We start from the raw sequence: 13,854 nt of genomic DNA, 5'->3' as shown, positions 1-13,854 counted from the left end.
TGAAACTGAGTAGGCTAGCTTCAATGTTTTTGAGAGAAAATGGTTTATTGCAGCTGTCACTGATATTTTCAGTCCAACCTCCCCAAAATGTGATTCATGTAGTCTATTTGGACATTGATATCATGTTTACATTTCCCTATCTGTAACAGCCGAAGGGAAAGGGTGTCTCGGTATGTTTTAGACATGCGGAAGTGTGTGCAAGCTATGACGCGTTGTTAAATGACAGGCGGTACAGTGCGTCTATATCTGCGCTAATAATATTAATTATGCCTCCGAAAGACCCGCTGCTCGGGACCCTCAAAGGTAAGAACATACTGCAAATGGACACCGAGTGAATGGAAACATGCATATGGGTGTTATGTATTGTTCATTTGTAGATACACAGACAGGAATAGGCTGAGCGAGAGTATCAGCAGATATTTACTCAGCCTAGTGTAGCTCAATCATTAGACAGACGCTCCTACATAGGCGGCTCAGGTTACGCTCATGTGCCGCAGCAGGGACTATAGAATAAGTACATTCTTCTACCAGAAAATTGCCTCATAGTCTATCTTTTGTGAAGCATGTGTTATCTCTGAATGTTCGACATATCATCATCTGTATGAAATATATTGAAGGATCACTTTCCGATTTTACTAGTGGAGCTGCATCTTTGATGTATTCATGCAGTTTCACTGCACCTTTCACCTCTATTTTATTCTATCACTCAACCACCTGATGCAATCTAGGGCTGGTGAAGTCTATCAGACACTATGCAAAACACAAATAGACAAAAGCAGGGATGTTTCCAGGTTGCCAAGTAACTGGGTCCTTCCTTGGCCATCAAGTGTGGAAGAGGTGCCCTCTGTCAGTCATCACCATACAGCAAAAGCAAAAGACACCACCCACATGTCTGCCATATTTTGTCCATGTATTGTGCATATATCACAAGCCTACAGTGTTGATTTCTAGTGTTGATTGAGGAGTTAAATGTTCACTCTGTTAGAGTGAAATTAACACTCAGTAGTCTAAAATAACCCCAGTGTTGGTGTCAATAACCAGAGATATTTCCATCCAATCCACACCCATCATTATCTGATTACCCTGTATGCTATGCAGGTAGATTTTTGGTGGGGATCGTTTTTAATACCTGTGTTTTTTGCATTGATTGATTCATCTTTGTACTACACAAAATGACACAACATACATTATTCTAAACTAATCCAATCAGTTAGTTTGATTTATTGCACTGTTACTGAACTGTTTGTTTCCCGGGTTAAATGGTTTAGGTAGTCTCTTTTACCAGAGTTCCTAACCCTGGCAGTCAATCTGAATGTAAGTGAATAGAAATTCCAAAACGGAATTACACATCACTTTGCCAGCCAGCATAATGTGACTTGCAGGCCTGATGTGGCCTGTAATTTGTAAACCAGGATTTTCCCACCACCACTGTGTTAGGGTAACACGAGGCCATCAAAGTAAGGGCTTGTGATATATGTAATGTATTGTCATAAAGTTAAACCACAGAGGGGAAATGAACCAATCCTTTCTTTCTCTTGAGTACATCTTGACAAATCTTAGTATTTTAATGATAACATTGGCCTCATTTGGTGGAAGCCATAGGCCTTTAAAAGAAAATAATTAATAGGAAAATATGCAAAAATAGGAAATATGCAAATTAGGCGTTACACCACATAGTGTTAAAACAACACCCAAAATCACTTACTGTAACAATGCTTTTGCATAACACTAGTAGGAGTTAACTCTAGATTAACACGAGTGTTGAACATTGTGTTACATTTGAGTAACAATGCCAAGTCTAATGCGGTGTTCATTTTTTACATTATAAAGTGTTGCATTAACACTCAAAATGTAACAGTATAATCAAAGTACTTTTTAGACTCTGTAGAGTAGGACCATATGCTATCTGGGATGGTGTTAAAATGAACTCTTGAAGTATTGATTTAAAACGTCTAAATTGACTGTGTATGGTCTATTATTGTGTCTATGTCTGTCCATTATGATTCATGCATTGTTCCCTCAACGCCTGTGCACATACAGTATCTACCCAATGTGGCCCATGTAATGTGTGCGCACATATATTGCATTGTGTGTATATTTTTGATCTCTTCCAGTATGCATCCTGAACCTGCAGACAGAAGAGGGGACAGTGACAGATGTCAACCCTCACCTCTCCTCCTGCTGTGAACTACTGGAGCTCACCCTCAGGAAGGGCCTTCAACGTGAGTATTATAACAAAGCAAAGCCATACAGACAGGAGTACAGAACATTAGAGCCTGCCTACATTCTAACTAGTGTGTGTCTCCCTCAGAGCCAGTCCTTGGTCTAGTACACAGGGACTACTGGCAATGTTTCGAGCAACTCCTCCAACACGACAACTGCGGCAGGTAAGCTACCTACAGCACGTTTAGAGATTGTGTTCTAGAAAATAACATACAGTGACTACTAACCCCCCCTGTTGTTGTCTTGGCTCCCTCACTGGTGTGCGTGTGTGTGTGTGTTCCTGTGCTTGTGTGTGTGCGTGTGTGTGTGTTCCTGTGCGTGTATTCTAGACTGAGTGCTGTGTCGCTTGCGGTTGAACAGACCTTAGCCTGCAGGAAGCTGTTGTCAGCTCAGGGACGAGGACGCTACCTCCTTAGGCTAGCCCTCAGACGGAGGGTTCTAGAAGGAGTCATCAAACACCTGTTACACACACCCAAAGTACTAGAGGTCTGTTATCTCTCACTCATATTGGCTCTAATACCTTGTTGTTACATTGCTGTAACATTACAATTTAAATTTCTTTGATGTTCAGTAATTAAGCTATATTCCAGTTATGTTTGAATAGGCTATCATATCATTGACTTGTTTTACTGGTTTCTATTTTCCAGTGGTACAACCCAGCTATTTCACTTCTTAGGAATGAGGAATTTGTGGGTGAGGCTTTTCTTCTCTTCCTGATTGTTTTGTTTCCACTGAATGTTTGGTGTTGGCATTGGCCTTAATATCAGGAAATAATTTTCATCACAGCAGATCAAATAAAATCTCATTCTATTGGTCACATACACATGTTTAGCAGATGTTATTGCGGGTGTAGAGAAATGCTTGTGTTCCTAGCTCCAACAGTGCAGTAGTATCTAACAATTCACAACAATACACCCAAATCTAAAAGTAAAACAATGGAATAAAGAAATATATAAATATTAGGACGAGCAATGTTGGACTGACATTGACTAAAGTAAGACTACAGTAGAATAGAATACAGTATATACTGTACATATGAGTTGATTAAAGCAGTGTGTAAACATGATTAAAGTGACCAGTGTTCCATTATTAAAGTTCAACTTGTGAAGTGTCCAACAACACTCATGATGACTGAGTCAAATATCCTTCCTCTCTAAGAGCCTTTCATGTCCCTGCTCATGGTCCTCTCAGAAATGGAATTCAAACTGGACATGGAGGTACAAAATGTTTCCTTCCCTTTCCTGTTTGCCTGACTATGATGTGGTTGATGCACAGTGTCAGAAAGCACGAGGCAAGTCTCTGCTTAGACTGTTGGCCTAAAACAAAATGTTGCAAATACAAAGAGTTCTCAAAACATAGAATGTCACTGCTCACATCAGCAAAATGTCTGCCTTTTCACTTAAGAACTGCAGTTTTCTGGATGAGAGCTGGCTTCTACCGGTAAGATATTGAAATGAGCCCTGTACAATCTCAGATCTATGTATGACCTCCCTGCCTCATAGTTAGTCGGTGTATATTTTGCCTATTGAAGTGAGGACTATGTCTGTGTTTTCCAGGTGTGTGATATGTATGAGGCAGTACCCTGTCGTGAGCTAGGGATGGTGCTCAGGTAAGTGGCAGTGCTTGTATCCTTCCTCATAATTTAGTCACCTCTCTCTCTCTCTCTCTCTCTCTCTCACCTCTCTCTCTCACACCTCTCTCTCTCTCTCCCACCTCGCTCTCTCTCTCCCACCTCTCTCTCTCTCTCCCACCTTTCTCTCTCTCTCTTCCCCCAGGTATCTCAGTGGCCGTGTCTTTGTCCTGAAACTGTTGCCAGGTAGCCAGGCTCAGGTGGACAAGTGTGTACATCCAGGTGACATCATTGATGAGATCAACGGAGTCTCCTTACGGAATGCCTGCAATGGACAGGTAAGGAGACCTTTACAAAGAAAATGGCTCCAGCCCTAATCTAACACACCTGCTTTTTAGCCAGCTGCTCCTCAGGACCATGCAAAATCATCCGACAAGGTATAAAAAATAATTAGTCAAGCAGTGAATTTCAAACACAGATTCAACCACAGAGACCAGCACAAAGAAGGGCACAAATTGGTATATGGTTAAAAAATTAAATCAAAAAGATATTGAATATCCCTTTGTGCATGGCAAAATTATTAATTACACTTTGGATGGTGTATCAATACACAGTCACTACAAAGATACGGGCATCCTTCCTAACTCAGTTGCCGGAGGGGAAAGAAACCACTCAGGGATTTCACCATGAGGCCAATGGTGACTTTAAAACAGTTAAGAGTTTAATTGCTGTGAGGAAACTGATGATGGATCAACAACATTGTAGTTACTCCACAATTCTAACCTAAATGACAGAATGAAAAGAAGAAAGCCTGTACAGAACACAAATATTCCCAAAAAATATTCCAAAACATGCATCCTGTTTGCAATAAGGCACTAAAGTAAAACTGCAGAAAAATGTGGCAAAGAAATTACCTTTATGTCCTGAATACAAAACGTTATGTTTGGGGCAAATCCACACAACACATCACTGAGTACTACTATTCATATTTTCAAGCATGGTGGTGGCTGCAACATGTTATGGGTATGCTTTTCATCGGCAAGGACTAGGGAGTTTTTTAGAATAAAAATAAACAGAGTAATGCTAAGCACAGGCAAAATCCTAGAGGAAAACCTTTCAGCGGGACAATAACCTAAAATACAAGGCCAAATATACACTGGAGTTGCTTACCAAGACAACATTGAATGTTCCTGAGTGGCTTAGTAACAGTTTTGACTTAAATCAGCTTGAAAATCTATGGCAAGACTTGAAAATGGCTGTATAGCAATAACCATCAACCAACTTGACAGAGCTTGAAGAATTTAAAAATATCAATGTGCAAATATTGTACAATCCAGGTGTGCAAAGCTCTTAGAGACTTACCCAGAAAGACATTTTTTTTTATAACAAATGTTAGAATTTTTCTTCTTTGACATTACAGAGTATTTTGTGTGAATTGATGACAAAAAATACAATTAAATCCATTTAAATCCCACCTTGTAACACAACAAAATGTGTGAATACTTTCTGAAGGCACTACAGTACAGTATATGGGGCTATTTTGCTTCCACTGGTCCTGGGGAACTTTGAAGAAAGTTGAAGCTCATTTACTGCAGTTCTATACAATTTAAAACCCCCTAAAATGCTATTTGGAGAACAACAAAAACAAGCAAAAATTTCCCCAGCCATTATCACATTGGTTATCACATACTGTATACAACTACAGTTGAAGTCGGAAGTTTACATTCACAATTCCTAACATTTAATCCTAGTAAAAAAATCCCTGTTTTAGGTCAGATAGGATGACCACTTTATTTTAAGAATGTGAAATGTCAGAATAATAGTAGAGAGGATGATTTATTTCAGCTTTTATTTCTTTCATCACATTCCCAGTGGGTCAGAAGTTTACATACACTCAATTAGTATTTTTTTAGTATTGCCTTTAAATTGTTTAACTTGGGTCAAACATTTCGGGTAGCCTTCCACATGCTTCCCACAATAAATTGGGTGAATTTTGGCCCGTTGTAAACTGAGTCAGGTTTGTAGGCCTCATTGCTCACACACACTTTTTCAGTTCTGCCCACAAATTTGCTATATGATTGAGGTCAGGGCTTTGTGGCCAATCCAATACCTTGACTTTGTTGTACTTAAGCCATTTTGCCACAACTTTGGAAGTATGCTTGGGGTCATTCTCCATTTGGAAGACCCATTTGAAACCAAGCTTTAACTTCCTGACTGATGACTTGAGATGTTACTTCAATATATCCACATAATTTTCCTTCCTCGTGATGTCATCTATTTTGTGAAGTGCACCAGTCCCTCCTGCAGCAAAGCACCCCCACAACATGATGCTGCCACCCCCGTGATTCACGGTTTGGATGGTGTTCTTCGGCTTGCAAGCCTCCCCCTTTTTCCTCCAAACATAACAATGGTCAATATGGCCAAACAGTTCTATTTTTGGTTCATCAGACCAGAGGACATTTCTCCAAAAAGTATGATCTTTGTCCCCATGTGCAGTTGCAAACCGTAATCTGTCTTTTTTATGGCGTTTTGGAGCAGTGGCTTCTTACTTGCTGAGTGGCCTTTCAGGTTATGTCGATATAGGACTCGTTAAAACTGTGGATAGAATTACTTTTGTACCTGTTTCCTCCAGCATCTTCACAAGGTCCATTGCTGTTGTTCTGGGATTGATTTGCACTTTTCGCACCAAAGTACGTTCATCTCTAGGAGACAGAACGCGTCTCCTTCCTGAGCGGTATGACGGCTGCATGGTCCCATGGTGTTTATACTTGCATACTATTGTTTGTACATATGAACGTGGTATCTTCAGGCGTTTGGAAATTGCTCCCAAGGATTGACCAGGCTTGTGGAGGTCTACAATTGTTTTCTGAGGTCTTGGCTGATTTCTTTTGATTTTCCCATGATGTCAAGCAAATAGGCACTGAGTTTGAAGGTAGGCCTTGAAATACATACACAGGAACACCTCCAATTGACTCAAATTATGTCAATTGGCCAATCAGAAGCTTCTAAAGTCATGACATAATTTTCTGGAATTTTCCAAGCTGTTTAAAGGCACAGTCAACTTAGTGTATGCAAACTTCTGACCCACTGGAATTGTGGTACAGTGAATTATGTGAAATAATCTGTCTGTAAACAATTGTTGGAAAAATTACTTGTGTCATGCACAAAGTAGATGTCCTAACCGACTTGCCAAAACTATAGTTTCTTTACAAGAAATTTGTGGAGTGGTTGAAAAACAAGTTTTAATGACTCCGACTTAAGTGTATGTAAACTTCCGACTGCAACTGTATATATATATACTGTACCAGTCAAAAGTTTGGACACACCTACTCATTTTTCTTTATTTTTACTTTTTACTGAAGACATCAAAACTGTGAAATAACATATATGGAATCATATAGTAACCACAAAAGTGTTAAACAAATTAAAATATATTTTTTATTTGGGATTCTTCAAATTAGCCAGCCTTTGCTTTGACGACAACTTTGAACACTCTTGGCATTCTCTCAACCAGCTTCACCTGGAATGCTTTTCCAACAGTCTTGAAGGAGTTCCCACACATGCTCAGCACTTGTTGGCTGCTTTTCCTTCACTTTGCGGTTCAACTCATCCCAAACCATCTCAATTGGGTTGAGGTCGGGTGATTGTGGAGGCCAGGTCATCTGATGCAGCACTCCATCACTCTCCTTCTTGGTCAAATAGCCCTTACACAGCCTGGAGGTGTGTTTTGGGTCATTGTCCTGTTGAAAAACAAAAGATAGTCCCACTAAGCACAAACCAGATGGGATGGCGTATTGCTGCAGAATGCTATGATAGCCATGCTGGTTAAGTGTGCCTTGAATTCTAAATAAATCACAGACAGTGTCACCAGCAAAGTATCCCCACACCATCACACCTCCTTCATGCTTCACTGCTGGATCCACACATGCAGAGATCATCTGTTCACCTATTCTGCGTCTCACAAAGACACAGTGGTTGGAACCAAACATATAACATTTGGACTTATCAGACCAAAGGTCAGATTTCCACCGGTCTAATTGCTCGTGTTTCATGGCCCAAGCAAGTCTCTTCTTATTGGTTTCCTTTAGTAGTGGTTTCTTTGCAGCAATTCGACCATGAAGGCCTGATTCACGCAGTCTCCTCTGAACAGTTGATGTTGAGATGTGTCTGTTACTTGAACTCTGTGAAGCATTTATTTGGGCTGCATTTTCTGAGGCTGGTAACTCTAATGAACTTATCCTCTGCAACAGAGGTTACTCTGGGTCTTCTTTCCTGTGACGGTCCTCATGAGAGCCAGTTTCATCATAGCGCTTGATGGTTTTTGTGACTGCACTTTAAGAAACTTTCAAAGTTCTTGACATTTTCCGGATTGAGTGACCTTCATGTCTGAAAGTAATAGACCGTCGTTTCTTTTTGCTTATTTGAGCTGTTCTTTCCATAATATGGACTTGGTCTTTTACCAAATAGGGCTATCTTCTGTATACCACCCTACCTTCTCACAACACAATTGATTGGCTCAAACACATTAAGAAGGAAATCTATTCTACAAATAATCTTTTAACAAGTCACACCTGTTAATTGAAATGCATTCCAGGTGACTACCTCATGAAGCTGGTTGAGAGAATGCCAAGAGTGTGCAAAGCTGTAATCAATGCAAAGGGTGGTTACTTTGAAGAATCTCAAATATAAAATATATTTTGATTTGTTTAACACTTTTTTGGTTACTACATGATTCCACGTGTTATTCATAGTTTTGATGTCTTTACTATTATTCTACAAGATAGACAATAGTAAAAATAAAGAAAAACCCTTGAATGACTAGGTGTGTCCAATCTTATGATTGGTGCTGTATACAGCCACACCTTAATCAAACAATATATTTTTTTAATATGCTGTACAAGGCATTTTTCTCTTTGAATATTTAATTGAGACATTGTGCTTTTGTGTGTTTGTGTTCTCAGGCAGGTGTGGTCCTCTCCGGGCTTAAGGGGCATCCCCTGTCCCTGCGTGTGTTACGGTGGTGTGTGCAGGACGGGGGTGTATATCGCCCCATCATCAAACTCCTAAGAGCTCTCAGAGAAGAGAACCCCACCCTGCAGCTAGGCCCCCCCCCTTCCTCCCAAGAACCCACCAATCAGGGCGAGAGGCCCACACCATCTCAGTGCCTCAAAGAGGGAAGGCAAGTCTGAGCGATTGTTGTTGCGGTAATGCATCTGTTATTGGTTTGCAGCCTGCTAATAAGAAAGCAATTTGGTGTTATTACCAATGATGTATATAAACCCCAGTATTGCTATGTATTGGACAATGAGAGGCTTTGAAGCCACCGGTCGGCAATATTGGCACTCCCCAGAAGAAGCAGTCCTCCATAGGAATGAATGGAATTCTACAGAATTTCAATGAAATGTTTCAAGGACAAAATTACATGTATTTAGTATTTTTTTGTGGGGACAGTAACATTAGTACTTTCTGCAAATGTTACTTTAAGGAAAAAAAGTATTTTTTCATGTTTTTATTTTTAGCTCACATAATATAATTAATAAAATGTGCATTCATTTGTAATAGAATAAATGTAACGAAACAAACGTAGACATTATTAAATGCATTTCTATAGCTTCCAAAATATTATTTTGCAACAGTGGGGAGTTCCAAGATGGAGGTGCGGTGTTGTCAGCAGTGGCTGTTAGTCATCTAATGAAAATATACATTATTGGGTACTATCATATTGCTTATACCGATCCTATCCATTCAGATCTACAGTGTTCAGGTTGTAGGGCTATTTGTAGTTTCACACTGAAATCTGTTTCTAATCTCTTATATTAAAATAGTACACAGGCATGTTTACCTAATCTGAGGCACTAAACCCCTCTCCCCCCGCAGAATTGTGTACATTGTGCAGTTCTTGGGAAAGACAAACATTGGAATGGTAGATATGTTATTTGAACATTATAATTACATGTTGGTGTGTATTGTCTTAGTGCTTCGCTGTTTGAGAAGATTTTTATTTTGTACTATTTGCACCACAATTGTGGTTTGTTGTGTACTTGTGGTTATTGTGTGTGACTGTGTTGATGTTTCATCTATTTTCTTGACAGTATGGAGGCAAGGAGGTGCTTCAAAATGGAATCCCCCTGGTCATACAGCAAAACCAGCCCAGCATGGTACTGACAAATAGAGACATGCTGACACCTGACTAGTTTGTTGTAATCTGACTACTAACATATCCTCTCACTTTCCCAACAGGAAGTACTTTTAGACCTTAAGGAAACCCACTTGATCTGCACTGAGAAATCCAATATGACAGTGAGTAACTGGAACATATCACGTTGGCAAAACAGGTGTTGTCCAGCAGATCAAAATTATTATATAGGGTTGTTGGTTGAAATTCTCACAATTTTCCCCCTTGTGTGTTATGTTTAGGAGTTGTTCCAGCATCATTATCCAGAGATCTCATGTGTAGGGCGGTTTGGCCAGCCAGACTATACCATCTTTGCCTTCTGCGTAGTGTGAGTATTCTTTTTTTAAATTATCAGCCATTTTATATATATATATATCAGAGAATAGTCCCAGGCCTTCTCACCATTGCAGATATTCCAATATTTACAACCTTAAGACATTAACATAGTTTGTGCAAAAGCACACACTTGAGTTATTCATTGTACAGTAGACCAAATAACTGGACAGGAAGAGTAGCAGCATCCTATTTTCCTGTCGCTCACACCTCCCCATCTATAAAATGCCCGGAACCAGATTTAGGATCAGTTTACACTATCCCCATCCTAACAATAACATTCAGGGGGGGAAATAGAGAACAGTTCTTAGATCAGCATCTAGGGGCAACCTCATTAAATTGCCAATGCGCGCCTCTGGAGAAAACCATTAACAGCAGCAATGAAGCATCTTGAGCTGCTACAGCACCTTTGCCTGAGAGCACATGTCAGAATGTGTAATTGGCTCCATTTTCAGAGAATCCCCAGAAACTCCTCAGTCAACAGGATTCTGCTGTGTGGTGCTTAGAGCCAGTGCGGTCAAAGAATGTGAGGAGATCGTCAACCGAATCGGTGAGTATAATTAGAATCTCTGGTATGAGCAGTTCCTGTTGTGGGATGCCATCAAGACCATAAACATTTGAAATATTGGGAGTCTTTCAATTAAAATCCCATTCCAAAATCAGATTTTTTCCCCCAATTCCACAGCTATTGGTTTCAAGCACACGGAGTGGTTCGTATGAAAAGAAATCCCTTGACAACTGGATATGTGCTAAACATCAAAATGTTGTGGTAATTGAATAAACACGTGTTTTGAAAAATTGAAGTGTGAACACCAAATGTAAAAGCCCCTAGTGGCTAGAGACATTATCCTCAGAACAAGAACCACAAACACATGAGCATTTATTCATAAAGACATTTAATAGAAAGACTACAATGTGACAACGCTTCCATAAATAGTATTAAATGTAGCTGCCAAGGTTTTGCATGTTGGGAAAATAACATGTAAAAAGCAGTTCAGAATATACAGGGGGGCTTTGTCGTGCTCCTGGCCATCCCAGACAGTGTCAAGAGGTAAATCCCGATGCCACTGTAGTAGTGAGGTGTTGTGCAAGACATGCTGACAGACAAAGGGTGGAAATTGATGAAGGACCCAAACCATTCCTTCCCTGGCAGCTGAGAAGAATTCAGACATCTTGAATTCCCCCCGAACCACAAGCAAGAGCTCCAACCTCATCTGGAGCCTATACTATCCACCAGGATCCAAAATGAGACAGTTAACATTTGAAGAGGGCATCTGACTGAACAGCCAATACAGTCATGTAATACACTATCCTCTACACAATGTAAAAACAAGCCTCATTTGCAATTGAAGCAGATATTCCTACATTCCTCTGTCCTCACATTGGCCAGATCTGAATTGAGGTTTGTGGAATGACTGATCTCTTATCATTCTAAAATACACAACAAAAAGGAAATAAAAATGTTTAAAAAAAACATGAAATTGTTTAAGTAAGATAAATAGGACTGTCTGGAACAGGCAGTTGAATGCCATTTAAGCCCGCTCTCCCCTTATCCTCCGGGCCAGCTGGATGTCTTTGGGCATGATGGTGACACGCTTGGCGTGGATGGCACACAGGTTGGTGTCCTCAAACAGACCCACCAGGTATGCTTCGCTGGCCTCCTGTTGTTGAGAAGAAAAGTTGGAAATCACAAAATATGGGAATAATAAAAATTATCTTTCTGAGTGTGCCCTGTCCAATAGCCCTCATACTATTAGTGTGATAGCAGCAGTCCGCATGGATCTTACCTGAAGAGCTCCAATGGCAGCACTCTGGAAACGCAGGTCTGTCTTGAAGTCCTGGGCGATTTCTCTAACCAGGCGCTGGAAGGGCAGCTTGCGGATCAGCAGCTCAGTTGACTTCTGGTAACGACGGATCTCACGCAGAGCCACGGTTCCTGGCCTGGGGAATAAAAACAGTAGTGTAAGATTGGTTAATTGGATATTAATCCTAAAAATGTGAGAAACTAGAACTGTTACTGACACATCTGCAGGTTAAATCTAGACAAAGTAAACAAAATAATGTTGGAAAACCGGTTGAACTGCTCCCAGTACCTGTAACGATGGGGTTTCTTTACTCCTCCGGTGGATGGCGCGCTTTTCCTGGCTGCCTTTGTAGCGAGCTGCTTCCTTGGCGCCTTTCCTCCGGTGGACTTGCGGGCGGTCTGCTTGGTACGAGCCATCTTACTAGAAAATTTAAATAACGGCGATTATGGTCCGTCTAGGATTTGAAGAGGGCAATACGGATTTGAAATAGCTTTTCAAAACGAGGCACAAGGTCTAAGAGCTTGGGCTATATGCTGCAAGTTCAGTTGCCTCAAACCAACAGTTCAAATGTTGCAGCCGAAAACGCTTAAAAGTGTTCGTCACCTTTGCTAGGTAGTGACGATTGTTGCTAAGCTTGCAGCAATTAAGCAACATTGTAACAATCGTTAATTTGAATTCTCCCCCGCCCCTGGGAACCGCTCCGAGGAGTCTTCATCCCAGCAGCGCGCTTGATTATGAACAAACCTCCCCGCCTTAACTTGTTGCCTCCAACATTTCGTATTTTTGCACTGCGTACCTTTGTTCGTTTGAGCGGGCAAACGCTATAGCTAGGTGTAAAACACACGTCAAGAACGTTTCGCTATCAATTTAACGAGTCATTGTGGGTATGACGCCAGCAAGACACAAACACTTACTGTAGAAAAGAGAAGGTTAAAAACGTAAAGCTACTTACTACAACACTGATCGACCACTAACCAACCAAGCGCATTAGCACCATGGCTAACGTTAACGTTGCTATATGGCATGTTGCTAGCTAACGTTCATTAAAACTCACGCGCCTGCTTGAATCGAAAGTCAATTAATTAACGTAATTTACCTACAGTACTGTAGCCAACAAAGTATGCTTAGCCTCCAGCCATCTCAGATTCTATTGTTCCATATTGAAGACCGTCAACCGACAACTTCAAATATTTGTGATTGGTAAGACGAAAACTACCAAAACCGCAAAAGTCACTTACCGATTGGTAACTGCTGGATTATTCCAAAACTGAACGTAATTAAAGTAACTCCGTTTCCTCCAGACACACACCACGAATAACGCTAACTGGGGAAGTGAGTCAAACGTTATATTTCCCCATGACGTCAACTAACCATTTATAAATCCGGTTGGTTGAGAACTAGAAACTCGTGAGACCATTGGTTTAAACTCCATCAAAACGTCTCTCTCATTGGTTAACAAAGTCACCCTCCCATTGGTTGTTGTCTGTCCTCTGTAGCCAATCAATAGCCGGGACATTATAGGAAACTACTTTGGTTGAAAATATTGCCATTTCAATGTTCTTTTTTTAACAAAATGGGATTCATAACATGTCTCAACATGTTCTAACAATTCTGTGCAATTTGAAGGACATCACTATAGCTCTTGATCATGTCTCTCAGTTCCATTAAATGAGACATAAGAGTCATTAAACAAATACTTCTTTAGTCGGGGGCGAGTTTTGTTAAGATCCCAGGGGTTCGGTCTAAAC

General features: G+C 40.5%; 2 protein-coding genes across 3 annotated transcripts; one reads left to right on the top strand and one right to left on the bottom strand.

Annotated features, from left to right (window-relative positions):
* The first annotated feature begins 147 nt into the window (after positions 1 to 147).
* On the top strand, positions 148 to 11,099 carry si:ch211-250n8.1. Its single transcript, XM_024387848.2, has 16 exons — positions 148 to 303; positions 2,115 to 2,222; positions 2,312 to 2,387; positions 2,553 to 2,709; positions 2,871 to 2,916; positions 3,382 to 3,440; positions 3,628 to 3,663; positions 3,780 to 3,832; positions 3,999 to 4,131; positions 8,755 to 8,972; positions 9,671 to 9,716; positions 9,886 to 9,951; positions 10,034 to 10,093; positions 10,211 to 10,296; positions 10,757 to 10,851; positions 10,987 to 11,099. The coding sequence occupies exons 1-16, from the start codon at positions 267 to 269 to the stop codon at positions 11,019 to 11,021; spliced, it is 1,311 nt and encodes a 436-aa protein (XP_024243616.1). The 5' UTR covers positions 148 to 266; the 3' UTR covers positions 11,022 to 11,099.
* Positions 11,100 to 11,769: 670 nt separating this feature from the next.
* Positions 11,770 to 13,491, bottom strand: LOC112224346 (histone H3.3A). Of its 2 annotated transcripts, none has more exons than XM_024387849.2 (4): positions 13,345 to 13,491; positions 12,395 to 12,526; positions 12,089 to 12,242; positions 11,770 to 11,962 (listed from the first exon to the last, which is right to left on the bottom strand). In XM_024387849.2, the coding sequence occupies exons 2-4, from the start codon at positions 12,520 to 12,522 to the stop codon at positions 11,834 to 11,836; spliced, it is 411 nt and encodes a 136-aa protein (XP_024243617.1). In that variant the 5' UTR covers positions 12,523 to 12,526; positions 13,345 to 13,491; the 3' UTR covers positions 11,770 to 11,833. The 2 variants fall into 2 exon arrangements, with proteins under 2 accessions (XP_024243617.1, XP_024243618.1); XM_024387850.2 differs by having other exon boundaries at positions 12,395 to 12,560; positions 13,345 to 13,455.
* Between the last annotated feature and the right edge of the window lie 363 nt (positions 13,492 to 13,854).

The sequence above is a fragment of the Oncorhynchus tshawytscha genome, linkage group LG25 (assembly GCF_018296145.1).
Source record: "Oncorhynchus tshawytscha isolate Ot180627B linkage group LG25, Otsh_v2.0, whole genome shotgun sequence".
NCBI classification, from domain to species: Eukaryota; Metazoa; Chordata; class Actinopteri; order Salmoniformes; family Salmonidae; genus Oncorhynchus; species Oncorhynchus tshawytscha.
This window is presented reverse-complemented; position numbering and strand designations above follow the sequence as displayed.